The following is a 27,213-nucleotide window of genomic DNA, read 5'->3' as shown; positions in this document are numbered from 1 at the left end:
TTTAAAAAATCTAATGGTTTGTATTTTTTATATATGTTGAATTTGTAACAATAAATTAGAAAACCTTGTTACAAATATTAAAAATATCATGGTTTCCTTTTATTATATCTGAGAATCAAGAAGAAAAGGCAATTCAGGAATTAATATTTGTTTGTATTTTTTTTAGACCGTTCACTGGGTTAGAACACTAATAAGGCATCTTTATTCTTCGGGTTGGTACGATTGCAGCGATATCACATTTATATTGTTTATTCTTATGTTTTCTTGCTTTTACACTATAAAAACAAACTTATATAAAAAAAAATAGTTTTTGCACTGCTGTATTCTGAGAGCTATAGCTTTGTTATTTTTTTGCTGATGGAGCTTTATGGATGATTTTTTTTTGCGGGACAAGATGGATGTTTCAGTGATACCATTTTTATTTTGATACGACTTTCTGATTGCATTTTAGTCCACTTTATTTATCAGGTGCATAATGAAAAGACTAACTAGGTTAACTAGTATGACAGTTTTATAGATTGGGTTGTTTTGGACGCTGTGATACCAAATATGTGTACTGTACTTATGATGTTGTTTTTTTTTTTTTACATAAATATATGTGTTTATTGTTTTGGGTTTTTTTTCATTTTTTGTTCTTTATTTTTCTGATTTCTGAAAATGTATATTTTAATATTTTTATATATATTTTTACAATATTTTCCCATCATTCTGCATCATACAAAATGCTTCAGGAACTGAGCAATTGACATAATTATTAGATTTATTTTACAATTCACATTTGTGTGACAAATAGCAAAAAACACGAACTGTAAAGACACGACAGTCAAGGAGAATGTAGTCTTCAAGTTTTATTAAATAAAATCCAGGATAAAACCAAATGTGTGTCAGCCCATATTTTCAGGTTAGCTTTAGTTCTTTGTACTTCAGTATATGGGGGAAAGACCCTCCTCCTGTGCATATTGCCTGTATGTCATGGTTGTCTCCTTGCTGTTTTGAGACCAGTAACAGCCTTAGGACTGGAGCCTCCCATCTCCATTTTGACTCCTCCTTTAAACGAGGTTTCCTTTCCTTTGGCGACTCATGAGTTAATTTCAGGTTTTGTTGCCAGCAGCTCTGAGCAGGGCAGGTCATCTGTAGCTGCTTTGAGCCCATTTAGGTTAAATACTGGAGCTTCCCCAGCAAACCCTGCTGCTCTTAAAATAATTTCTACTTTGGCCACCCTGGTGGAAGGAACTGCTGAGGTTTTCTCCTGTGTTCATCCAGCTACTATTATAGAGTCCGTCTGCTATGGTGAAATTTGATGTTTCGTATCCTTCTGTTTATTCCCCCATCTGTCTTTTCTTTCCCTCCGTGTTTATTAGTGTAGTGGCGAGTCTAGTGAACTTGTTGATCTACTCACTAGGCAGGGTGAGTTTAGGGCCAGCTGAGGGACCCAGCTATCCTGCTCGCCAACAGGTTGAAAGGACTTGTATAGGGACACTAGGCAGCTCAGGAGTCAGCTTAAGGTGAGTGCAGGAGGTGCCCCCTCACCTCTCTCCCTAGCGGTAGTGACCTCTGCTGTATCGTGACCCCAGTGTTTCCCCCTTTTTGTGGTGTTTTTTAGTAGAGCGTCAGACCCCCTTTGGTCTGATCACGTGTGTCACGCGTTATATACGGATATATTCTACTACGTGCGTTACAATATAGCTTTCCACCTTCAAGAGTTAAAGGGGTCAAGTCTAAGTCCTCCTCTGTCCCCATCTATTTTGAGTTCTGCTGACGCATAGTGAAAGGACTATCCTGATTTGGGTACACCTTGTCGTAGTATCCTATGTTAATAACATGTACTACTAGTATCCTATGTTATTTACATGTACTTTTACTATTTATTTGTTTATTTATTTATTTACTTACTGCAGGGTATTTACTCATCTGTTTTTAGCCTAGGTTTTGTGTAGAGCAAAGTGCGCTTGTGCGAATATCAATCTCCCTGCGCAGGCACAAAATTTTGTCTGGCTATGTGGATGACGAAGGATCCACCAATGGAGAGGAGAGACAAGAGTTGCTGCAAAGAAACCCATAGGACCGGACTGGTTGCATTTGCAAACAGCGCGGGAGCTATTAAAAAAGTTTTTTTGGGGGATATGCAGGGGGTCACGGCATAAGATACCACTTTTAAGAATGCAGCATAGGTGCTAAGGAAGGTGGTAGGATTATCTCATAGACTAAAAAACTGTTGACAGGTTCCCTTTAAGGGCCGCAGTGTGAATATATACATTGCACTTATAACCACAGGTGTGCCGGCCCATCTCTCTGGCTTTGCGTCAGGTTTTACAAAGCTTTTTCTATTTTCATCAGGTTGACATGAATACCGTTCACAGAACGTAGGACGAGCTGATGAATCTTCCGTGGCTCATTGTCGGGGTCAGAACTCAGGTGGAATCTCTGTAACGTCAGCGCGATGGCCACTTTCACCTCATTCATAGCAAAGTTCTGTCCAATACAATTCCTGGGGGAAAGAATATAAAGGCTAATTTGCCATTTTTACTATTTTATGTTCCTTATTTTACTAGTTATGCCTAAAGTATGCGCCGCGTAATTGTAGCTGGTGGCAAACTGACAATTTTTACCTAGAAACCCCCCCCCACCCGGGTAGGGACCAGGCAACATCTACGCAGACATGGAACTCAATGAAATCTGATGGATTTTATAATATAGTTTGTTATAGAAAGACACATTAAAAAAAATGGTAAGTATCCACCCTCATTAAAAAGTGGCAGTATTAAAAATAAACTCAATTATACACACTTTAGGGGCCATTCTCTCAGTTAATTTTATTTTTCTTATTTTTGTTTCACATTATAATTATAAATATTTGTGTAACCCTCAAGCTCTGTGCCGCAACACCATTGTGTAACTTCCATGCTCTGTGCATCACCTATATGAGTAACTGCTAAGCTCTGTGCCTCAAATTTGGTGTGAAACTACCAAGCTCTGTGCCTCACCTATATGAGTAACTGCCAAGTTCTGTGCCTCACCTATAATGAGTAACTGCCAAGCTCTGTGCCTCACCTATAATGAGTAACTGCCAAGCTCTGTGCCTCATCTATAATGAGTAACTGCCAAGCTCTGTGCCTCACCAATGAGTAACTGCCAAGCTCTGTGCCTCACCTATAATATATAACTGCCAAGCTCTGTGCCTCACCTATAATGAGTAACTGCCAAGCTCTGTGCCTCTCCTATAATGAGTAACTGCCAAGCTCTGTGCCTCTCCTATAATGAGTAACTGCCAAGCTCTGTGCCTCACCTATAATATATAACTGCCAAGCTCTGTGCCTCACCTATAATATATAACTGCCAAGTTCTGTGCCGCAACACCATTGTGTAACTTCATGCTCTGTGCCTCACCTATAATATATAACTGCCAAGTTCTGTGCCTCACCTATATGAGTAACTGCCAAGTTCTGTGCCTCACCTATAATGAGTAACTGCCAAGCTCTGTGCCTCATCTATAATGAGTAACTGCCAAGCTCTGTGCCTCACCAATGAGTAACTGCCAAGCTCTGTGCCTCACCTATAATATATAACTGCCAAGCTCTGTGCCTCACCTATAATGAGTAACTGCCAAGCTCTGTGCCTCTCCTATAATGAGTAACTGCCAAGCTCTGTGCCTCTCCTATAATGAGTAACTGCCAAGCTCTGTGCCTCACCTATAATATATAACTGCCAAGCTCTGTGCCTCACCTATAATATATAACTGCCAAGTTCTGTGCCGCAACACCATTGTGTAACTTCATGCTCTGTGCCTCACCTATAATGAGTAACTGCCAAGCTCTGTGCCTCACCTATAATGAGTAACTGCCAAGCTCTGTGCCTCACCTATAATGAGTAACTGCCAAGCTCTGTGCCTCACCTATAATATATAACTGCCAAGCTCTGTGCCTCACCTATAATATATAACTGCCAAGCTCTGTGCCTCACCTATAATGAGTAACTGCCAAGCTCTGTGCCTCACCTATAATGAGTAACTGCCAAGCTCTGTGCCTCACCTATAATGAGTAACTGCCAAGCTCTGTGCCTCACCTATAATGAGTAACTGCCAAGCTCTGTGCCTCACCTATAATGAGTAACTGCCAAGCTCTGTGCCTCATCTATAATGAGTAACTGCCAAGCTCTGTGCCTCACCTATAATGAGTAACTGCCAAGCTCTGTGCCTCACCTATAATGAGTAACTGCCAAGCTCTGTGCCTCACCTATAATATATAACTGCCAAGCTCTGTGCCTCACCTATAATGAGTAACTGCCAAGTTCTGTGCCTCTCCTATAATGAGTAACTGCCAAGCTCTGTGCCTCACCTATAATATATAACTGCCAAGTTCTGTGCCTCACCTATAATGAGTTACTGCCAAGCTCTGTGCCTCACCTATAATGAGTAACTGCCAAGTTCTGTGCCTCACCTATAATGAGTAACTGCCAAGCTCTGTGCCTCACCTATAATGAGTAACTGCCAAGTTCTGTGCCTCACCTATAATGAGTAACTGCCAAGTTCTGTGCCTCACCTATAATGAGTAACTGCTAAGCTCTGTGCCTCACCTATAATGAGTAACTGCCAAGTTCTGTGCCTCACCTATAATGAGTAACTGCCAAGCTCTGTGCCACACCTATAATGAGTAACTGCCAAGTTCTGTGCCTCACCTATAATGAGTAACTGCCAAGCTCTGTGCCTCACCTATAATGAGTAACTGCCAAGTTCTGTGCCTCACCTATAATGAGTAACTGCCAAGCTCTGTGCCACACCTATAATGAGTAACTGCCAAGTTCTGTGCCTCACCTATAATGAGTAACTGCCAAGCTCTGTGCCTCACCTATAATGAGTAACTGCCAAGCTCTGTGCCTCACCTATAATGAGTAACTGCCAAGCTCTGTGCCTCACCTATAATGAGTAACTTCCAAGCTCTGTGCCTCACCTATTATGAGTAACTGCCAAGCTCTGTGCCTCACCTATAATGAGTAACTGCCAAGCTCTGTGCCTCACCTATAATATATAACTGCCAAGCTCTGTGCCTCACCTAGAATGAGTAACTGCCAAGCTCTGTGCCTCACCTATAATGAGTAACTTCCAAGCTCTGTGCCTCACCTATTATGAGTAACTGCCAAGCTCTGTGCCTCACCTATAATGAGTAACTGCCAAGCTCTGTGCCTCACCTATAATATATAACTGCCAAGTTCTGTGCCTCACCTATAATGAGTAACTGCCAAGCTCTGTGCCTCAACTATAATGAGTAACTTCCAAGCTCTGTGCCTCACCTATAATGAGTAACTGCCAAGCTCTGTGCTATAATGAGTAACTTCCAAGTTCTGTGCCTCACCTATAATGAGTAACTTCCAAGCTCTGTGCCTCACCTATTATGAGTAACTGCCAAGCTCTGTGCCTCACCTATAATGAGTAACTGCCAAGCTCTGTGCCTCACCTATAATATATAACTGCCAAGTTCTGTGCCTCACCTATAATGAGTAACTGCCAAGCTCTGTGCCTCACCTATAATGAGTAACTTCCAAGCTCTGTGCCTCACCTATAATGAGTAACTGCCAAGCTCTGTGCTATAATGAGTAACTGCCAAGCTCTGTGCCTCACCTATAATATATAACTGCCAAGTTCTGTGCCTCACCTATAATGAGTAACTGCCAAGCTCTGTGCCTCACCTATAATGAGTAACTGCCAAGCTCTGTGCCTCACCGATAATATATAACTGCCAAGTTCTGTGCCTCACCTATAATATATAACTGCCAAGCTCTGTGCCTCACCTATAATGAGTAACTGCCAAGCTCTGTGCCTCACCTATAATATATAACTGCCAAGCTCTGTGCCTCACCTATAATATATAACTGCCAAGCTCTGTGCCTCACCTATAATGAGTAACTGCCAAGCTCTGTGCCTCACCTATAATGAGTAACTGCCAAGCTCTGTGCCTCACCTATAATATATAACTGCCAAGCTCTGTGCCTCACCTATAATGAGTAACTGCCAAGCTCTGTGCCTCACCTATAATATATAACTGCCAAGCTCTGTGCCTCACCTATAATGAGTAACTTCCAAGCTCTGTGCCTCACCTATAATATATAACTGCCAAGCTCTGTGCCTCACCTATAATATATAACTGCCAAGCTCTGTGCCTCACCTATAATGAGTAACTGCCAAGCTCTGTGCCTCACCTATAATATATAACTGCCAAGCTCTGTGCCTCACCTATAATGAGTAACTGCCAAGTTCTGTGCCTCACCTATAATGAGTAACTGCCAAGCTCTGTGCCTCACCTATAATATATAACTGCCAAGCTCTGTGCCTCACCTATAATGAGTAACTGCCAAGTTCTGTGCCTCACCTATAATGAGTAACTACCAAGTTCTGTGCCTCACCTATAATGAGTAACTGCCAAGCTCTGTACCTCTCCTATAATGAGTAACTGCCAAGTTCTGTGCCTCTCCTATAATGAGTAACTACCAAGTTCTGTGCCTCACCTATAATGAGTAACTTCTAAGCTCTGTGCCTCACCTATAATGAGTAACTGCCAAGCTCTGTGCCTCACCTATAATATATAACTGCCAAGCTCTGTGCCTCACCTATAATGAGTAACTTCCAAGCTTTGTGCCTCACCTATTATGAGTAACTGCCAAGCTCTGTGCCTCACCTATAATGAGTAACTGCCAAGCTCTGTGCCTCACCTATAATATATAACTGCCAAGCTCTGTGCCTCACCTATAATGAGTAACTTCCAAGCTCTGTGCCTCACCTATAATATATAACTGCCAAGCTCTGTGCCTCACCTATAATATATAACTGCCAAGCTCTGTGCCTCACCTATAATGAGTAACTGCCAAGCTCTGTGCCTCACCTATAATATATAACTGCCAAGTTCTGTGCCTCACCTATAATGAGTAACTGCCAAGCTCTGTGCCTCAACTATAATGAGTAACTTCCAAGCTCTGTGCCTCACCTATAATGAGTAACTGCCAAGCTCTGTGCTATAATGAGTAACTTCCAAGTTCTGTGCCTCACCTATAATGAGTAACTTCCAAGCTCTGTGCCTCACCTATTATGAGTAACTGCCAAGCTCTGTGCCTCACCTATAATGAGTAACTGCCAAGCTCTGTGCCTCACCTATAATATATAACTGCCAAGTTCTGTGCCTCACCTATAATGAGTAACTGCCAAGCTCTGTGCCTCACCTATAATGAGTAACTTCCAAGCTCTGTGCCTCACCTATAATGAGTAACTGCCAAGCTCTGTGCTATAATGAGTAACTGCCAAGCTCTGTGCCTCACCTATAATATATAACTGCCAAGTTCTGTGCCTCACCTATAATGAGTAACTGCCAAGCTCTGTGCCTCACCTATAATGAGTAACTGCCAAGCTCTGTGCCTCACCGATAATATATAACTGCCAAGTTCTGTGCCTCACCTATAATATATAACTGCCAAGCTCTGTGCCTCACCTATAATGAGTAACTGCCAAGCTCTGTGCCTCACCTATAATATATAACTGCCAAGCTCTGTGCCTCACCTATAATATATAACTGCCAAGCTCTGTGCCTCACCTATAATGAGTAACTGCCAAGCTCTGTGCCTCACCTATAATGAGTAACTGCCAAGCTCTGTGCCTCACCTATAATATATAACTGCCAAGCTCTGTGCCTCACCTATAATGAGTAACTGCCAAGCTCTGTGCCTCACCTATAATATATAACTGCCAAGCTCTGTGCCTCACCTATAATGAGTAACTTCCAAGCTCTGTGCCTCACCTATAATATATAACTGCCAAGCTCTGTGCCTCACCTATAATATATAACTGCCAAGCTCTGTGCCTCACCTATAATGAGTAACTGCCAAGCTCTGTGCCTCACCTATAATATATAACTGCCAAGCTCTGTGCCTCACCTATAATGAGTAACTGCCAAGTTCTGTGCCTCACCTATAATGAGTAACTGCCAAGCTCTGTGCCTCACCTATAATATATAACTGCCAAGCTCTGTGCCTCACCTATAATGAGTAACTGCCAAGTTCTGTGCCTCACCTATAATGAGTAACTACCAAGTTCTGTGCCTCACCTATAATGAGTAACTGCCAAGCTCTGTACCTCTCCTATAATGAGTAACTGCCAAGTTCTGTGCCTCTCCTATAATGAGTAACTACCAAGTTCTGTGCCTCACCTATAATGAGTAACTTCTAAGCTCTGTGCCTCACCTATAATGAGTAACTGCCAAGCTCTGTGCCTCACCTATAATATATAACTGCCAAGCTCTGTGCCTCACCTATAATGAGTAACTTCCAAGCTTTGTGCCTCACCTATTATGAGTAACTGCCAAGCTCTGTGCCTCACCTATAATGAGTAACTGCCAAGCTCTGTGCCTCACCTATAATATATAACTGCCAAGCTCTGTGCCTCACCTATAATGAGTAACTTCCAAGCTCTGTGCCTCACCTATAATATATAACTGCCAAGCTCTGTGCCTCACCTATAATATATAACTGCCAAGCTCTGTGCCTCACCTATAATGAGTAACTGCCAAGCTCTGTGCCTCACCTATAATATATAACTGCCAAGCTCTGTGCCTCACCTATAATGAGTAACTGCCAAGTTCTGTGCCTCACATATAATGAGTAACTGCCAAGCTCTGTGCCTCACCTATAATATATAACTGCCAAGCTCTGTGCCTCACCTATAATGAGTAACTGCCAAGTTCTGTGCCTCACCTATAATGAGTAACTACCAAGTTCTGTGCCTCACCTATAATGAGTAACTGCCAAGCTCTGTACCTCTCCTATAATGAGTAACTGCCAAGTTCTGTGCCTCTCCTATAATGAGTAACTACCAAGTTCTGTGCCTCACCTATAATGAGTAACTTCTAAGCTCTGTGCCTCACCTATAATGAGTAACTGCCAAGCTCTGTGCCTCACCTATAATATATAACTGCCAAGCTCTGTGCCTCACCTATAATGAGTAACTTCCAAGCTCTGTGCCTCACCTATTATGAGTAACTGCCAAGCTCTGTGCCTCACCTATAATGAGTAACTGCCAAGCTCTGTGCCTCACCTATAATATATAACTGCCAAGCTCTGTGCCTCACCTAGAATGAGTAACTGCCAAGCTCTGTGCCTCACCTATAATGAGTAACTTCCAAGCTCTGTGCCTCACCTATTATGAGTAACTGCCAAGCTCTGTGCCTCACCTATAATGAGTAACTGCCAAGCTCTGTGCCTCACCTATAATATATAACTGCCAAGTTCTGTGCCTCACCTATAATGAGTAACTGCCAAGCTCTGTGCCTCACCTATAATGAGTAACTTCCAAGCTCTGTGCCTCACCTATAATGAGTAACTGCCAAGCTCTGTGCTATAATGAGTAACTGCCAAGTTCTGTGCCTCACCTATAATGAGTAACTTCCAAGCTCTGTGCCTCACCTATTATGAGTAACTGCCAAGCTCTGTGCCTCACCTATAATGAGTAACTGCCAAGCTCTGTGCCTCACCTATAATATATAACTGCCAGGTTCTGTGCATCACCTATAATGAGTAACTGCCAAGCTCTGTGCCTCACCTATAATGAGTAACTTCCAAGCTCTGTGCCTCACCTATAATGAGTAACTGCCAAGCTCTGTGCTATAATGAGTAACTGCCAAGCTCTGTGCCTCACCTATAATATATAACTGCCAAGTTCTGTGCCTCACCTATAATGAGTAACTGCCAAGCTCTGTGCCTCACCTATAATGAGTAACTGCCAAGCTCTGTGCCTCACCTATAATATATAACTGCCAAGTTCTGTGCCTCACCTATAATATATAACTGCCAAGCTCTGTGCCTCACCTATAATGAGTAACTGCCAAGCTCTGTGCCTCACCTATAATATATAACTGCCAAGCTCTGTGCCTCACCTATAATATATAACTGCCAAGCTCTGTGCCTCACCTATAATGAGTAACTGCCAAGCTCTGTGCCTCACCTATAATGAGTAACTGCCAAGCTCTGTGCCTCACCTATAATATATAACTGCCAAGCTCTGTGCCTCACCTATAATGAGTAACTTCCAAGCTCTGTGCCTCACCTATAATATATAACTGCCAAGCTCTGTGCCTCACCTATAATATATAACTGCCAAGCTCTGTGCCTCACCTGTAATGAGTAACTGCCAAGCTCTGTGCCTCACCTATAATATATAACTGCCAAGTTCTGTGCCTCACCTATAATGAGTAACTGCCAAGCTCTGTGCCTCACCTATAATGAGTAACTGCCAAGCTCTGTGCCTCACCTATAATATATAACTGCCAAGCTCTGTGCCTCACCTATAATATATAACTGCCAAGCCCTGTGCCTCACCTATAATGAGTAACTGCCAAGTTCTGTGCCTCACCTATAATATATAACTGCCAAGCTCTGTGCCTCACCTATAATGAGTAACTGCCAAGTTCTGTGCCTCACCTATAATATATAACTGCCAAGCTCTGTGCCTCACCTATAATGAGTAACTGCCAAGCTCTGTGCCTCACCTATAATGAGTAACTGCCAAGCTCTGTGCCTCACCTATAATGAGTAACTGCCAAGCTCTGTGCCTCACCTATAATGAGTAACTGCCAAGCTCTGTGCCTCTCCTATAATGAGTAACTGCCAAGCTCTGTGCCTCACCTATAATGAGTAACTGCCAAGTTCTGTGCCTCACCTATAATGAGTAACTGCCAAGCTCTGTGCCTCACCTATAATGAGTAACTGCCAAGTTCTGTGCCTCACCTATAATGAGTAACTACCAAGCTCTGTGCCTCACCTATAATGAGTAACTACCAAGCTCTGTGCCTCACCTATAATGAGTAACTGCCAAGTTCTGTGTTTCAACTTTGATGTATTTGCAAAGCTCTCTGCCTTAACTGTGTTGTGTGACTTGCAAGCTCTGTGTTTCAACTTAAGGCTCCCTCCACACATCCATGTCTCAAGTACGTGTGATGTCCATTTTCACATGTACCAGAACACACGGACACACGCAGACCCATTAAAATCAATGGGTTTGTGCACACGTCCATATTTTGACAGGGACTGTGTGTCTGTGTGCAGCATACACGTGTCCATGTGCTCCATACGGCGACATGTCCATTTTCTGCTGGCAGCATGGGTATCACACAGACCGCACACTGATATGATCCGTGTAACATCAGTGTGATACATTCCGGAGAAAACACAGGTCACGTAATAATAAAGAATTTTTATACTTACCTGTCTCCTGCGCTGCTGTCTCTGCCTCTGCTGGTATTTCTGGGTCCACTCATTATGCTCATTGAATATTCACTTCACTCACTGCAGACCCGGGGACAGGTAAGTATACCAGCTCATGTTGTATGTGTGTTATCTGGACGTCACATGTTTAGCACAAGGATAATACACGTAAAACAAACATTGACACAAGCACACACACAAGCGGTCACTACGGACCGTTCAAAACGGCAGTGTTTTGCACGGACGTGTGGAAGAGGCGTAAAGGTGTACATACTCTCAACTCTGATGTGGAACTGCCAAGCTCTGTGCCTCAACTCTGATATGTAACCAACAAGTCATACGCTAAACTCTGACAATGTAACGTCCAAGTCCTGTGCCTCAACTCTGATGTGTAAATGCCCTCAACTCTGATATGTCACCAACAAGTCCTACGCTGAACTCTGACATCTAACGGCCAAGCTCTGTGCCTCACAGTGAGTACGCCCTATGCATGTCACAGCATCATTCTCAAGTGGGATGCAGCAGTAGGGATCCATTTTTTAGAGCTTCATGATGTCTTACCTTGGTCCAGCTGAGAATGGAACATACGCATGTGAATGTCTGTTTGATGAATTCTCAGGTGAAAACCTCAGTGGATCAAAAGCCTAAATAATAAAATACACAAAAACCTGGTTGTAAAAACCATTCGTCATACTACAAACTAATAAGGTCCTGTCACAACCTTTATAGACTATGAAAAGAACACTATAAACAACCTGAAACTCAACATGAAAAGGCAAAATTAGCAAACTAATAGTCAAGAGAAGACCATGTGGCCAATAGCGCACTTTGAATTGTTCATATAGTTGGGCAAAGTGTTAAGTGTTCATCCATAATCACACCATGACACCATACACATGTAGTCCATATCTATCCTATATCTACATGATCAAGCTAGATTGTCACAATTCCTCTTTGCAAAGCATTTTGCCTTTGGAGATGCTCTGCTGCGCTTTCCTGAGTTTCTGCGCTGGCAGCCTGTAAGCATAGTCGCCCAGGACCTTGCCAGTTGTAGTCTCTGGTTCTGCAGTTGTGCTGTTGGCTTGTGTCTCTCTTAGTGTTTTGATCTTGGTTTTCTGACCCCGCACTGTTATTTGATGTCTCTCTGCCCGCTCCCTGTTCCTGTCGTGATCTCCTGCCTTCTGACCTCAGACCATTTCCTGACCATGTCTCTGTTTTCTCCCTGAACCTATTACGTGTTCTCCTGGATTTCTGACCCTCAGATATCTACCTGACTACGCCTCTGTTTCCTCCTTGTGCCCATACATGTCCTCCCATTACCAGACCCCGGCTTTTCTGACTACTCTTCCATCTATACTCCCCGTAAGTAGTGACTAGCATCACATTGATATTTAGATTGTAAATTACAGGTGCCATTAAAATAATTCTATAGAGTTAAAGGGAACCTGTCAGCAGAAATTTCGACTAAAACCTAACAGATTCCCCCTCTGCAGCTCCTGGGCTGCATTCTAGAAAGGTCCCTGTTATTATAGTGCCCCCTTTCTGACCCAAAAAAAGAGTTTATATCGAGGTACCTTTTTGGCTTCTGAATCTCTAAATGTGTCACGGGGGCGGGCTGCCTGATGGCCGTTATTCTGCCCCCTGTTCCTGTATGCCGCCCCCATCGCCGATTTCTATACTTCTGGACGCCGCCCACTGCTCCAGCCATCCCTGCGCATGCCCAGTGCTCATCTCTCGTGGATGAGCACTGTGCCCAGTGTCACCGGTGGTGACGTGCGCGCAGGGTTTAGATTATGGGCGGTGCTGTGATGTTAATTACCAAGCAACCGCCCATAATCGCGGGACCGCGCATTCACCCTCGGCCTGCTTCTTTCTGCGCAAGCGCGCTGCAGCTGAACTCCTCCTGATCGGTGTAGTCACTGCTCCGCGCTCCTCCCATCTATTTCCTGCCTCAGGGCAAGATGGGAAGGAGGTGACGTGAGTTCAGCTGCAGCGCGCTTGCGCAGAAAGCAGGCCGAGGGGGAATGCGCGGTCCCGCGATTATGGGCGGTTGCTTGGTAATTAACATCACAGCACCGCCCATAATCTAAACCCTGCGTGCACGTCACCAGTGGTGACGCTGGGCACAGTGCTCATCCACGAGAGATGAGCACTGGGCATGCGCAGGGATGGCTGGAGCAGTGGGCGGCGTCCAGAAGTATAGAAATCGGCGATGGGGGCGGCATACAGGAACAGGGGGCAGAATAACGGCCATCAGGCAGCCCGCCCCCGTGACACATTTAGAGATTCAGAAGCCAAAAAGGTACCTCGATATAAACTCTTTTTTTGGGTCAGAAAGGGGGCACTATAATAACAGGGACCTTTCTAGAATGCAGCCCAGGAGCTGCAGAGGGGGAATCTGTTAGGTTTTAGTCGAAATTTCTGCTGACAGGTTCCCTTTAAATATCTATGTAGCCTCCACCTACCTCCGGGTTATCCCACACATTGGGAGATCTGTTCATGCAAAACATACTCAGAAGTACAGCCGTGCCTGTCACATCAAAAGATAAAGGAGGCTTTAAGACATTACAGTAAAACATGCTACAAGTGAAGTGGTACCCAAAAGTGTTGGCACCCTTGAAAGTTTTCCAGAAAATGAAGTATTTCTCCCAGAACATTATTGCAATTGCACATGTTTTGTTATGCACAGGTTTATTTCCTTTGTATGTATTGGAACAACACAAAGAAAACAGAGAAAAAAAAGACAAAGTGGACATAATTTCACGCAAAACCCCAAAAGTGGTCAGGACCCTCAACTTAATATTTGGTTGCACGCCCTTTGGATTAAATAACTGTACAGTCGCTTCCTACAACCATCAACAAGCTTCTTACTCCTCTCTCCTGGAATTTTGGACTCTTCTATATAAACTGCTCCAGGTCTCTCATATCTGAAGGTGTCTTCTCTTCTCTCAACAGCAATTTTAGGATCTCTCGAAAGATGTCAATGATATGTAGATTTGGACTCATTGCTGGCACTTGAGAACTCCCCAGTGCTTTGTTTCTATCCGTTTCTGGGGGCTTCTTGATGTTTGGGGTCACTTTCCTGCTGGAAGACCCATGACCTAGGACATACACCCAGCTTTCTAACACTGGACACTACATTGTGACCCAAAATCCTTTGGTCATTTTCAGATTTCATGATGCCTTGCACACAGTCACGTCCCCAGTGCCAGAGGCAGCAATATAACCCCAAAACATGTTTGAACCTCCATATAGAAAAATAGCCAGCAGAAAAGGCTGTTCTCAGGAGAACCCCCCCAGGATGTGAGAGGACAGAGACAATAAGCAAGTGAAACACAAAGATAAGACATCCATCAGCATTTGGACAGAGATTGACCAGTCTGTGGCCTAGCAGGGAAGGAAACTGATTATGCACCACAAGGTCACCGGATCGAGTCCCAAACCTTAGGCCTGACACCCAGCTCCCTTACATACATTATGGAGGCTCCACCACAAATACCTGATATGCAATACAGGGGCCCCACTGCTCTCCTATATGGAGAATGGGGCCCCACATATGACTGATAAAATAAGGGGGGAAAAAACTCACGTTGCTGATTTTCCCTAACAGACTGCTCTGATCTCTGCACCATTTGTCATGGCAGGCTTGATCTAATAAAGAAATCACCAGCACCAGCTAAACGGGGGGAGGAGGGAGCTATTGGCTCTCTCCTCCATTAGTATCATTAGGATACAGATACAATTGACTTCCAGAGAACGATTGCCTGCCGTTAGGCACCAGATTTTCCCTAAGGCCGGAGTCACACTTGCGCATATCTTGCGCGAGTCTTGCATCATATCACCCGGCACGGCCTGATGCTCTCTGGACAGGATCGTCTCAGCTGCATAGAAATACATGCAGCCGACCCGCTCTTGTCAAGAGAGTGTACGGCCATGCCAGGTGATGCGATGCAAGATACGCGGAAGTGTGACTGCGGCCTAACTCAACGGCTTCATGGCGACTGCGAGGGCTGCTGCAATTGACAACCCTGAAAGAGAAGACAGGGCCGACCGGAAGATTCTCTGGTCCTACGGTGGGCCAGTCCAACACAGAGTGTAGGACCCATAGCAAATAGTTAATTTGTGCTTTGGCTGTCATAGTAAAATTATGTCTGTAGTAAAAATATCCAAATATGAATTTTAGAATTGTATTTTAATTTTTTATATTATGTTTTTATAATTTTGACTTAAAAAAAAATCTGTGACCGACCTCTGGGCAGACTCCGACCATCAAAGAATGTGATTGGTTCTTTCAGCTCCCGAGTTATTCCTGGTACAGGAGGGTAGAGCCGCATACTCTCCTTTATACACATAGTGGTGTACGGCAGCTTACTCAGGTCTTCCCTGGAAACATAAAATAATAATTGGAAAACCCCTTTAGGCTATGTGCGCACAATGCGTTTTTCGCAGCGTTTTTGCGCGTTTTTCGGGTGCGTTTTTGGCCTCAAAACTGCAGGACTTTGCTTCCCCAGCAAAGTCTATGAGTTTTCAATTTTGCTGTCCGCACACAACTGTTTTTTTAAGCTGCGTTTTTGAGCTTAAAAAAAAATAATGGACATGTCAATTCTTTCCTACGTTTTTCTGCGTTTTCCCCCCATGCAATGCATTGGAAAACCGCAGAAAAACGCAGAGATCAAAAACGCAGCAAAACGCAGCCAAAAACGCACCAAATCGCGGTAAAAACGCATGCGGTTTTTGTCGCGTTTTTTTGACGCGGGTGCGTTTTTGTGGGTTTTTAGCAGCCAAAAACGCACAAAAACACAGCGTCAAAAAAACGCAGTGTGTGAACTTAGCCTTAATGACACAAAATTCCAAGTGTTTTTTTTAATTTTTTCTTTATCACTTTCATTGTGCAATAAAACTGACTTGGCCACATGAATCTTCAGCTCAATCCGATTACAGCGATACCAAACTTAGAAGGTTTTTTTACTATTTTAATACTTAAAAATTTCTGAACTCTGTAAGAAAAAATTATCTTGTGGCACCACATTTTACATTAATCCTTTTTTAGTCTTTTAGTCTCCATAGGAGACTTGAATTATAACATTGCGATGTATAGGAAAAACACAGTTTCTCCCATGAAGCCAAACTTGTGGCTGGGCTTCAGAGGAGTATCAATATGCCAGCGACTGCAGCCTTTGGCCATGATAATCCATCATCATCATCATCCTGCCACCACATCTCAGGGGAGAGAGTAATGGGTGTTTTAAAGAACATCCGTGGATTTTCCTATGTGGTCAGGTTTGGACACTGCCTTCTAGGTATATGCACCATGAAGCCAGATTTACACCAGCTGACTGTCGGTGTTAAGCAACCGCCGATCTATAACGTGTGCCGATCGGTGCTCATTTAAAGGGAACCTGTCACCAGTTTTTTCAGTACTGACCCAAAAGTATCACCTTCTGCAGCTCCTGGGCTGCATTCTATGAAGGTGCACCTTGTTACCAGACTCCCCTTGCAGACCCCAGAATTAACTTTATAAAATCTGACCACCACGTATGCAAATGACCTGTTCTGGTTAGATGGGCATGCTCTTTTTCCCTCCTGTTCCCCCTCCTGCCGCTGTTGCCGTCCTCCTTTGATGATTGACACGTCTAACGCCTCTGTTTGGGCTGAATCTCGCGCCTGTGCAGTTATTCCCGGCTCATGCAGGCACACTTCTTTCTGCCGCATTGCAGGCAGAGCCAAAAACATAGGTGCACTTGCGCAAGCCTGTGAGCTCTCTGTGCAGACACAAGATTGTGAGCGAGCTCACGGGCTTGTGCAAGCGCACCTATGTTTTCGGCTCTGCCTGCAATGGGGCAGAGCGAAGTGCGCCTGCGTGAGCCAGGAATGATTGCGCAGGTGCGAGATTCAGCCCAGGTATGTGGAGAATTACGAAGGTGTCAGACACATCAATCATCAAAGGAGGATGGCAAACAGCGCAGGAGAGGAGCTGAAAAAGAGGATGCCCATCCGACCAGAACAGGTAATTTGCATACGTGGTGAAGAACCCCACGGGGCCTTGGGAATAGTTATCACTGGGCCAGTGAGGGTCAGGGGATGTCACGGGTGGCCCTGCCTGGTTTTGTGACCCTGAAGGTGTCCACAAAGGGATGAAGGGTGGTTCACGATAATCATCCAGTGTAAGCCCATTCTAAGGCCGGGGTCAGACAGCCATATAACTTGGAGGAAGATTGTATTGAAGTGCACACATTTGCCAGCGGCTTTCCTGACCCGAAAGTGAGAGCTTCATGTATTTCTATACAGCTCTTACACTCGGATCAGGAGAGCCGCCTGCCAGTCCGGGAATTTTGATGCGGTCATTTTCCATGTTATAAGGCCATCTGACCCCAGCCTAGTAGCATAGCGTTACACTGGCTCAGTGCTATGGGTTGTAATCTACTAATTATGACCTGAAAGCCATTAAACATTGTATATTAGGTTCTTACCACTCAACTGTGGTCCGATCCCCCAGGACCTCTCTGATCTCCTCCCGACATTTCTCCTGGTGCTCGGGATACTTAGCCATACAGTATAATGTCCAGGAGACGCCGCTGGCCGTTGTGTCATGTCCTTCGAACATGAAGGTGTCCACCTCTGCCCGCAGGTCTTCATCAGTTAGACCCTGACCATTTTCATCCTGATAAAGACAGGCACACATCTCTGTTAAGAAATTATTTGGATAATATGAAGGTGTCCTGGATTTTTTTCTAGAAAAAGCTCTACTCTAGTTCATGGGTTGTGCCTAGTATTGCAGCTCACTCTTGTTCACTTGAGAGGAGAAGAACTGCACCACCTTCCATCTGTAAGTATAGTATACAGGTCCATTAGACAATATTAGGGATTACATCTGAATTTAACCCCCAAACTAGGGGTTACTTCTGTAACTTACACCTCCCCAAAGCAATACCTGTAATAAGGACTCTCATCTACCATGTGCCATTAGTGCCATTATGATATCACCGCTCTCCTATATGTTCTGGACCTTCTCAGTCTCCAAGTACATCTGATTTATTCTTATTTCATAATTTACTATTAAAAGAGTGATCCGAGCTGTAAAGCCATAGGCCCACCTACTATGTGCTACTTATAATACTGATATCTTCTTATGTGGCAGAAAGGCCTTTGGACGCCCTTAGGGCACTCGGACCTGGATGCAACAACCACTTCTTCCCTGGATAGATGGTAATATACTGTATATGGATCATTTCAGTACCTTGGCACATAAAAGAATGTCCAGAAAATCCAAATGTCTCTTCTGCTTGATCTTCTCAACTTCCGTTTCTCGTTTTAGTGATTCTCTCCTCAGTTTGATAACTCTCTCTAAATAAAACCGGATGAAGTAAATTAGAAAATGAAAACACCTCCAAGTATCGCGAGTTTTAAAGAGGTCTCATCAAACTGGTGACATGATCCTCCTCTGTGGCATACTTGGGAATTTTCCTGGAATGTCCAAGAATCTCTTGGAATAAGAGTAGACCTCCTGGACTGTCGGAAAAGTCAGTATGTTTTCTGGGTCTTGATAAGGTTGTCTAAACCAAATATCAGAAACCTTCCAAAACGGGGAGTGGAGAAGTGTGGAAAGGCCAAAGAGAGAGATTTTTTTATTTTATTTTATTTTTATTGCTTGGATTGGCTACAACCGAAATTCACCAGTGGCAGGCCTCACTGTTTGCAAATGTACATTCCTCTTGAAGGCTTGTCATGGAAGGAGAACAAGTATGCTCCATGGTACTGTCACAGGGTAGCAGATGATAACAGGAGACTGGGGCACCTAAATTGGCCCTCAGGCTAGAGGGGCCCTAGCTGTCCCTAATCCCAGAGATACATCTGATGGTGACAATGTCTAGGCCCCCTTTCTACCCCTGCTGCTGACCAGCCCTGATCTAGTACCCCCTTCCTGCCTACTTCAAGGATAGGGGCAGGGACAGGAGCATGTAAACATCTACAGTGATAAACAAACAGGGGAAACCAAAACTCTATCACACAGCATGCTCACACAGAGTAATCAGACAATAAGTGATAAGGAGGAAAACTAAAGCAGGAGGAAATAACCAGAGAACAGGAGGAATTCCACAGCACACCAAGCAACATGCAGTAAATAACCAGCTGGAAAACAACAGCACCCGGACCGGTGTAACAGAAAGCTATAGTCGGCATAGGAAAACAAATTCCTCCATCTTAAAAAGTCGGGGAGTACCTGTGATAGGTCTCCCGCAACATGTGATCCAAAAGGTAACCAGCAGGCTAGCAGAAATTAACTTCTGCTAGTCCGATCACGAATGAGCATGCAGCTGGTTGACACCCGAGCCTGCCTGTGCTACTCAGAAGCACCAGACAAAGCATTGTGTGGAGTGTCACAGTCTGTAGTCTGAACAGAGTCTGACGCTGCCATGACACTCGGTGAGTTTAGAGCAAAACACTGTGTGACAAGATAGGTACACCCCTGTATCCAGGCTAGACTATCATTGTTTATGTGTCAAAGATATTAATTAGCTAATTTATTGAATAATTAATTGTATAAATAAAACAAATATTCTAGTATTTTAATATAAAATGTACAACACTTAAAAAAAACCAAAAACATTTTTTTTGGGAAACATGTGAATAATGTATGATCTATTCTGACCTGTGTGTTCATGTGCGGTTTTCAGCGCTCTCCGGAAGCGGAATCCATGTGGGCTGATGTAGAAGATAAAGTCATTATGATATATAAAATTGCAGGATCTATAATCCACGAGGGAGGCGAGCTCAAACACAGCTTTGATGTAGTCATTTTCACTGCGAAAAGAAGAAAGCGGTCACCCAAGTCTTACAGAGCTCTGTACATGATGGCTTCCACTAAACCACAAACAATCCGGACCACGAAGTTATATGCAAATTGATAATTTCTTTCTTTTTTAATACTAATAAGAACATTACATAAAATTGGGAGAATTAAGGATCATTCATGTGATCAAGCAAGACGAAACATGCGTCGGGAGGTCTTATGGATACCCTACCACTAAGATAATTATTTAGGAAAATAGTACTCTATTAAAGATGGCAGCCATTGGCTTTCTCATCTATAGGTGTTTGATTATTTAAAGGTTGTCCTGTACCATGACTTTTGCAGTGTAGTGCAGCTGGCATGAGGAGGGGAGTCCTGTTGCCACCAAGGTCCAAATATGACGTGATCACCATAGCTGGGCCACTTATCTCCAAAGACTCCATAGCAGCTACATGACATGCCTCTACAGAATGTATATCATACATTTTTACAGACACATATATATGGTTGCCAAAAACCAACCTGTTATTCTGGCAGTTGCTCTCGTAACTGAAGGCGCATTTCATGATGGTGTCCAAGGCCATGAGACTGACGTGATGGAAAAGCTCCACTGGTTTCTTATTTGGGGCAAGTTTCTCCAAATTGTCCTAAAAAAGATTCAGCAACAGACCAAGTCATTGCAATAGGATCATTTCCACACTTTGGTGTCTGCTCTCCTCTGTCTTCTAGTTTCTTTGTTACACTAGACAGATTTTTGGGTGACTGAGAAGGTTCCTGGCGTGGACGTTTCTCCTTACCAGCATGACATTAACACTGTCGGACATCACTCGGACATACGGCTTCAGGACATCGTAATGGAATCCCGGGGTCAACAGCTTCCGGTGCTGGAACCATTTCTGCCCCGACAACACCAGCAAACCTTTCCCTGAACGATAAAGGAAGAGACCAGGTGAAAGTAGGGGACATCTATTTCGACTAGAGCAGGTCTTGATATTACTGAACAAAGAGCACGCCCTATGATTGTACACGTAATACACCTAAAATGTAAAGCTTATATAGGTGAAAAAACAATAATATTATTAGAGATGAGCGAATAGATTTGATGCAAATCAAATTCATGTTGAACTTTTAGGAATTCGCTGAACACAAAAAATTTGAAAAATTTGTAGTTTTGCTTTGAATGTGTCATGATATTGGTTTGGCTCAGTCACTGCTGAGCCATGGCAGGTTCCTATCTACAAGGTACAGGTCATGGGAGGGTTAATTCCATTCTGCCTCGTTCCGGGGGGCAGGTCGTTATATCCTGGCGCTGCACCTCCGGTACATCGCCAGTAATAGTTTCTGCTCGGCAGTGTGCATTCAGGCTCTCAGGAGTATACCTTGATCTGCCCTGTTTCCCTGCTACCTTGTCCTGACCTGAGTCCTCTTTCTATTGTTTGTCCATCCATGTTCCCTGACGTCCTGATCCTGCCCGTAGTCTTCCCCGTCCTGTCTGTCTTATCCCGGTTCCGACTTTTGACTCTTCCTCCCAGTATGTTACTCTGATCTCCCGACTCTGACCTGTAATTTGGCTCTTCACCCCGGCTCTAGTTCTCCCTCTTGTAGTTTACGTGACCTCTCGGCTTCTGACCCCTTGGCTTCCACCTGACCGTGATTTGCTCTCTCCTTTGTTATTGACGAGACCTCCTGTTACAGACCCGGCTTCTTGACTGCTCCTTTGCCCTCTAGTGGGCTTGTCTGCTAACTTCACACTGAAGCTGCACCTCCAGCTAGCTTCAGTGCTCCCATACTACTATGTGACAGAATATCTGTAGTGTTTGCGCCATTTTACACATTGTAGAAGATTATATCAGCCAGAGAAAGCTCATATGATCCTTGACGCAGCCAGGGAATCTTCATAATACTTTGCAATTATCACAAGGTATAGCGCAGACAATCAGGAGAGACTATCATGTCCCACCATGTCTATGGAAGGGAATATGGAGTTATCCCAGGGTGAGCAGGAGATGAGGCTGACAATCAGTGTAAATTAATCATGACAATGTTAGCTATGACAGCCAACCATGTAGGGGAGGCAGAACGTGAACCAATGGGTATCTTACTTGTGCTGGAAAGCTTCGAACACGATTGCTTTCGACTGACAAATGTATTATTGGCATCAAGGAAAGGGATGACTATGGGTAGCCATGCTTTTAGACCCTGGCTATAACTACAAAATAGGAGAACTTTTCCGGCTTTCGTAAAGTTGTAAAAATTGCTGCATTACCAGGATATGCACTTTTCCCTCCTCGGCAAAGATTTCGCTGAACAGAAACCTGCTGACCACATGCCTGACCAGGAGACCCCTCTTGGCTTCTCAAAGAGCCAACACTCTCCTCCTTGTGTAAGCGCTACCAACAAGTAGTCAATATGAAGGAATCGGGAGAAAACGTGGTTTAAACTGCGCTATTGTACAAGACAGGAAGTTCCAAACCGCTTGAAAGGCGATATATAGGGGCTTTATTCAATGCGTTTCAAAGTGAATCCCCATTTCTTCATCAGGAAATGCACCGAATTACAAAACACCTGCAAAAAATTAAAAAAAAAAAAAGAGAGAGAACACGTGTCATGATTCCTCTGTGCAGAGCATCTTGCACTAGGAGATGCTCTGCTGTGTTTTCTGGACTACTGAGCTGGCAGGTTGATCGACTGTGCAGAAGTCCATTTTGGTTCTGGGAGGTGTATTGCTCATTTGTTTCATCTTGCTGGTAATTGCTCTGTTTCTTAAGTGAGCATGCTCCCCCAGAACTTTGCCAGTCGTATATTCTGGTTTTGTAGTGGTGCTGTTGGCCTGTGTCTCTACTCTGTTCTGATTTCTGTTTTCTGACCCCGGACAGTTGTTTGACTTCTCTTGGCCTGTTCCCTGTTCCTGTTGTGACCTCCTGGCCTTTGACCCCGGACCGTTACCTGACTACGTCCCAGTTTCCTCCCTGGAGTTATTATGTGCCTTCCTGGAATACTGACCCTGGATCGTGACCTAAACATGCCTCTGAATTCTCCCTGTGTCCATAAGTGTCCTCCTGTTACCAGACCCCGGCTTTCCTGACCACTCTTCCATCTGTACTACCCCTAAGTAGTGGCTTCCATTACAACATGACACTGAGCCAGGGTTCAAGGTGTTACCGGCAGTCCTGCTCTGAAGTTTGTAATACACTAACGATATAAAACTTTATTAATAAAATAAATATGTAAATGATTGATATACAGTCAAGAAGAGAAGAAAAAGAAAAGAAAGAAAGAAAAACAAAAATTATTATGAAAATTATACTGTGTGTTCCCGAAAAAATGGTGTATAACAAAAGGAAGGGGGTGGACATGTGTAAAAAATATGGGTGAAACAGACTAAAAGTCAGACTTTGGTAGAAGAGAATGCACAACATACACCGTAAGGAGACAATAATAAAACATGATAAAATATAAAATAAATGAAAAAAAAATAAAAATAAAATAAAAATAAAATAAAATAAAATAAAAAATGATAAAACAGGAGGAAAGATTATGATAACTACATGGCTCTTTCCATAGAAAGTGAGAGTGCACAAGTTCAGCAAAGTTCGTTCTGCATCATGACATACACCACAGATACTCCCGACAGGGGAGGGTGAGATCAAAGGTGAGAGCGCACAGAGTGCAGCAGAGTTCATTCTGACATACACCTGGGAGGAAACATACTAAGGGGTCACCTTAAGGTTCGGTAGACTACACAATCATGGGGAAGACTGCTAACTTGACAGATGTTCAGAAGGCAGTCACTGACACACTCCACAAGGAGGGTAAGCCACAAAAGGTGGTAATCTAATTTATTGACATACACTTGTATATGTTTTGACACAAACTCAAATACACTTTTTTCATCTCTGTTGCACACTAGGTTTTGCATACAGTTTACTCTTACATACATAATACCTTTTTTTGTCTGAAATCTCTAATAGATTAATTTTTATCCCCTATTTTCACTTATGTAACAAATACTTTGTTACTTGTCATACCTTCATTTTATCTGTTTTCTTTCATTCAGGATTCCAGCTACACTTTAATCACATTGGGTATGTGCGCACTAGGCGTTTTTTTCACGCTGCGTTTTTATGTGCGTTTTTGTCTAAAAAACGCACCCGCGGCTAAAAAAACGCGGCAAAAACGCATGCGTTTTTGCCGCGATTTGGTGCGTTTTTTGCTGCGTTTTTGCTCACTGCGTTTTTAATCAGTGCACAATGCCATTAAAGATTGTTGATGAAAAAAAAAGGTCTGATGTCATTTCCTTCTTCAAAATGTTCATTGTATGCAGGAGAGCAGACAGCTGCAGAACTAGTGTATGCAGGAGAGCAGACAGCAGCTGCAGAACTACAAGTCTCAGCATCCTCCATTCACTAGTGTATGGAGGAGAGCAGACAGCAGCTGCAGAACTACAAGTCTCAGCATCCTCCATTCACTAGTGTATGCAGGAGAGCAGACAGCAGCTGCAGAACTACAAGTCTCAGCATCCTCCATTCACTAGTGTATGCAGGAGAGCAGACAGCAGCTGCAGAACTACAAGTCTCAGCATCCTCCATTCACTAGTGTATGCAGGAGAGCAGACAGCAGCTGCAGAACTACAAGTCTCAGCATCCTCCATCCAGGACTGTATGCAGTTTTTTGCCCAAAAAGAAAAAAAAAATGACGTAGGCTTCGCCATATTTTTGTATGCTAGCCGGGTACAGCAGGCAGGTACGGGCTGCCCCCAACCCCCAGCTGCCTATTTGTACCCGGCTGGGAACCAAAAATATAGAGAAGCCCTTTTTTTTTTTAATTATTTCATGAAATAATTAAAAAAAAAAATGACGTGGGCTTCGCCTAATTTTTGAGTCCAGCCGGGTACAACTAGGCAGCTGGGGATTGGAATCCACAGTGCAGGGTGCCCATGCTTTCTGGGCACCCCCACTGCGAATTGCAGTCCGCAGCCACCCCAGAAAATGGCGCTTTCATAGAAGCGCCATCTTCTGGCGCTGTATCCAACTCTTCCAGCTGCCCTGAAGCCGGGTGGCTAGCTAGGTAATAATGGGGTTAGGGCTAGCTGTATAGCTGGCCCTAAGCCCGAAATTCATGGTGTCACGCCAATATTAGACATGGCCACCATGAATTTCTAGTAATGATAAAAAAAAACCACAACACAGAGAAAAATATTTTTATTAGAAATAAAACACAACACAATTAGTGACTCCATCTTTATTGAAATAAACCCCCCTCCGCAGTAATCCTGGGTCAGGGTCCCGCGCCGTCCAATCAGGATCCAATATCATCTGATCGGTTTGCTGGAAGGCATACCGATCAGATGATCTGTCAGGTTCAAGGATGTGAATCACACCACACATCAGCTGATTGTATAAAAGCCGATTATACAATCAGCAGATGCATCGGTAGAAAAAAAAAATAAATAATACTCACTTATGTGCTGTGGTGATTACCGGCAGCTCCTGGAGCGATCGATTGGACAGGAGTCTGATCCTATACGATCGCTGCCGGAGCTGCCGGTAATCAGCTGATGAAGTCCCCTGACGGCAGGATCAGCTGATAGCCGGCCGGGCGCGAAAAAGCCGGCGACACCGCGATCAGCTGATGCGTCAGGTGACTGCATCAGGTGATCAGCGCCAGGTCCTGCAAGCAAGGTCCTGCCCCGGGGAGACTGCACACAGCCAGAGCGGCGGGACCGGGAGGAGCTGGGAGCGGGCATGGCACCGGGACCCTGCGGACAGGTGAGTATATGACATTTTTTTTTTCTACTGTTCACTTTGGTTTTCGCTGCTGCCTCCACCTCCCGCCCAGACATGGCGCCGCACGGAGCTGACATGCACAGGACGGGAGGTGGAGGCAGCGGTGACGGTACCGGGAGGATTCATGCTTCTGTGTTTACCAACAGAAGGAATCCTCTTCCTGTACACGTCACTGTAGTACCCACCCCTTGCGTTTATAGCTGCGTTTTTAGTCATAGAAACGCGGCTATATGCGTTATTCATTGCGTTTTTAACATCTCATTGAATTCAATGAGTGAAAAACGCAGAAATAATTGACATGCTGCGTTTTTGTGGTCACCACAAAAACGCAGCTAAAAAAAAACGCTGTGTGAGGACAGCACTTCTGAAAACCCATTGACATTGCTGGGGAAGCAATGTCACTGCGTTTTCAGCACAAAAACGCGGTAAAAAACGCCGCTAAAAACGCGGCAAAAACGCCTAGTGCGCACATAGCCTAAGGGACCATTTTAAATGCATAGGAAGCCTTTTCAGATGTTTTGTGGTAATCATTCTAATTTTCTGAGATAATGTCTTTTGGGTTTTCATTGGCTGTAAACCATAATCATCAACAGTGACAGAAATAAACACTTGAAATAAATCCCTCTGTGTGTAATGACTATATAATCTATAGGAATAGATCCCTCTGTGTGTAATGACTCTATAGAATATATAGGAATAGATCCCTCTGTGTGTAATGACTCTATAGAATATATAGGAATAGATCCCTCTGTGTGTAATAACTCTATATAATATATAGGAATAGAATCCTCTGTGTGTAATGACTATCTAATATATAGGAATAGATCCCTCTGTGTGTAATGACTCTATAGAATATATAGGAATAGATCCCTCTGTGTGTAATAACTCTATATAATATATAGGAATAGATCCCTCTGTGTAATGAATCTATGTAATATATAGGAATAGATTCCTCTGTGTGTAATGAATCTATGTAATATATAGGAATAGATCCCTCTGTGTGTATTGACTCTATCTAATATATAAAGCTGAATGTGTGTGTATGTGTGTGTGTGTGTGTATGTCCGGGATTGGCATCCGCACCGTCGCAGCTACAGCCACAAAAGTTTGCACACTCACACTTCTGGACCCCGAGAGCGTCATAGGCTATGTTTTGAGGGGAAATTTTAACCCCGCTCTTTACAGTTATTCGCCAAAAAAACGGCCTCCATTAAAGCGAATGGAGCTGGGAGCCACAGTGCAGCCAGAACTTCAGAAGAATGCGCCTCCACACCCTTATATGGAATGTTGGCGTGTCACAATGCAGCCAGGGAAAGAGAGACAGACAGGGAAAGAGGCAGACACAGACAGGGAAAGAGACAGACACAGACAGGGTAAGAAACAGACATAGACAGGGTAAGA

The 27,213-nt window shown here is 43.9% G+C and overlaps 1 protein-coding gene across 1 annotated transcript in view; it reads right to left on the bottom strand.

Moving 5' to 3' along the window:
- Nucleotides 1–666: 666 nt before the first annotated feature.
- The window catches only part of LOC142248998 (cytochrome P450 4B1-like), a 50,285-nt gene continuing 23,738 nt past the window's right edge, over nt 667–27,213 (bottom strand). The window contains exons 4-12 of the mRNA XM_075320525.1: nt 20,824–20,951; nt 20,549–20,673; nt 19,886–20,037; nt 18,473–18,579; nt 17,706–17,896; nt 15,485–15,618; nt 13,701–13,765; nt 11,797–11,879; nt 667–2,488 (exon numbers count right to left, since the gene is read on the bottom strand). Of these exons, the coding sequence (XP_075176640.1) occupies nt 2,311–2,488; nt 11,797–11,879; nt 13,701–13,765; nt 15,485–15,618; nt 17,706–17,896; nt 18,473–18,579; nt 19,886–20,037; nt 20,549–20,673; nt 20,824–20,951 (1,163 nt within the window). The 3' untranslated portion in view covers nt 667–2,310. The remainder of the gene's footprint in view (nt 2,489–11,796; nt 11,880–13,700; nt 13,766–15,484; nt 15,619–17,705; nt 17,897–18,472; nt 18,580–19,885; nt 20,038–20,548; nt 20,674–20,823; nt 20,952–27,213) is intronic.

This window comes from Anomaloglossus baeobatrachus, chromosome 8 (assembly GCF_048569485.1).
Source record: "Anomaloglossus baeobatrachus isolate aAnoBae1 chromosome 8, aAnoBae1.hap1, whole genome shotgun sequence".
Lineage (NCBI taxonomy): Eukaryota > Metazoa > Chordata > Amphibia > Anura > Aromobatidae > Anomaloglossus > Anomaloglossus baeobatrachus.
Note: the sequence above shows the minus strand (reverse complement) of the source record. Positions and strands in the feature narration are given on the sequence as shown.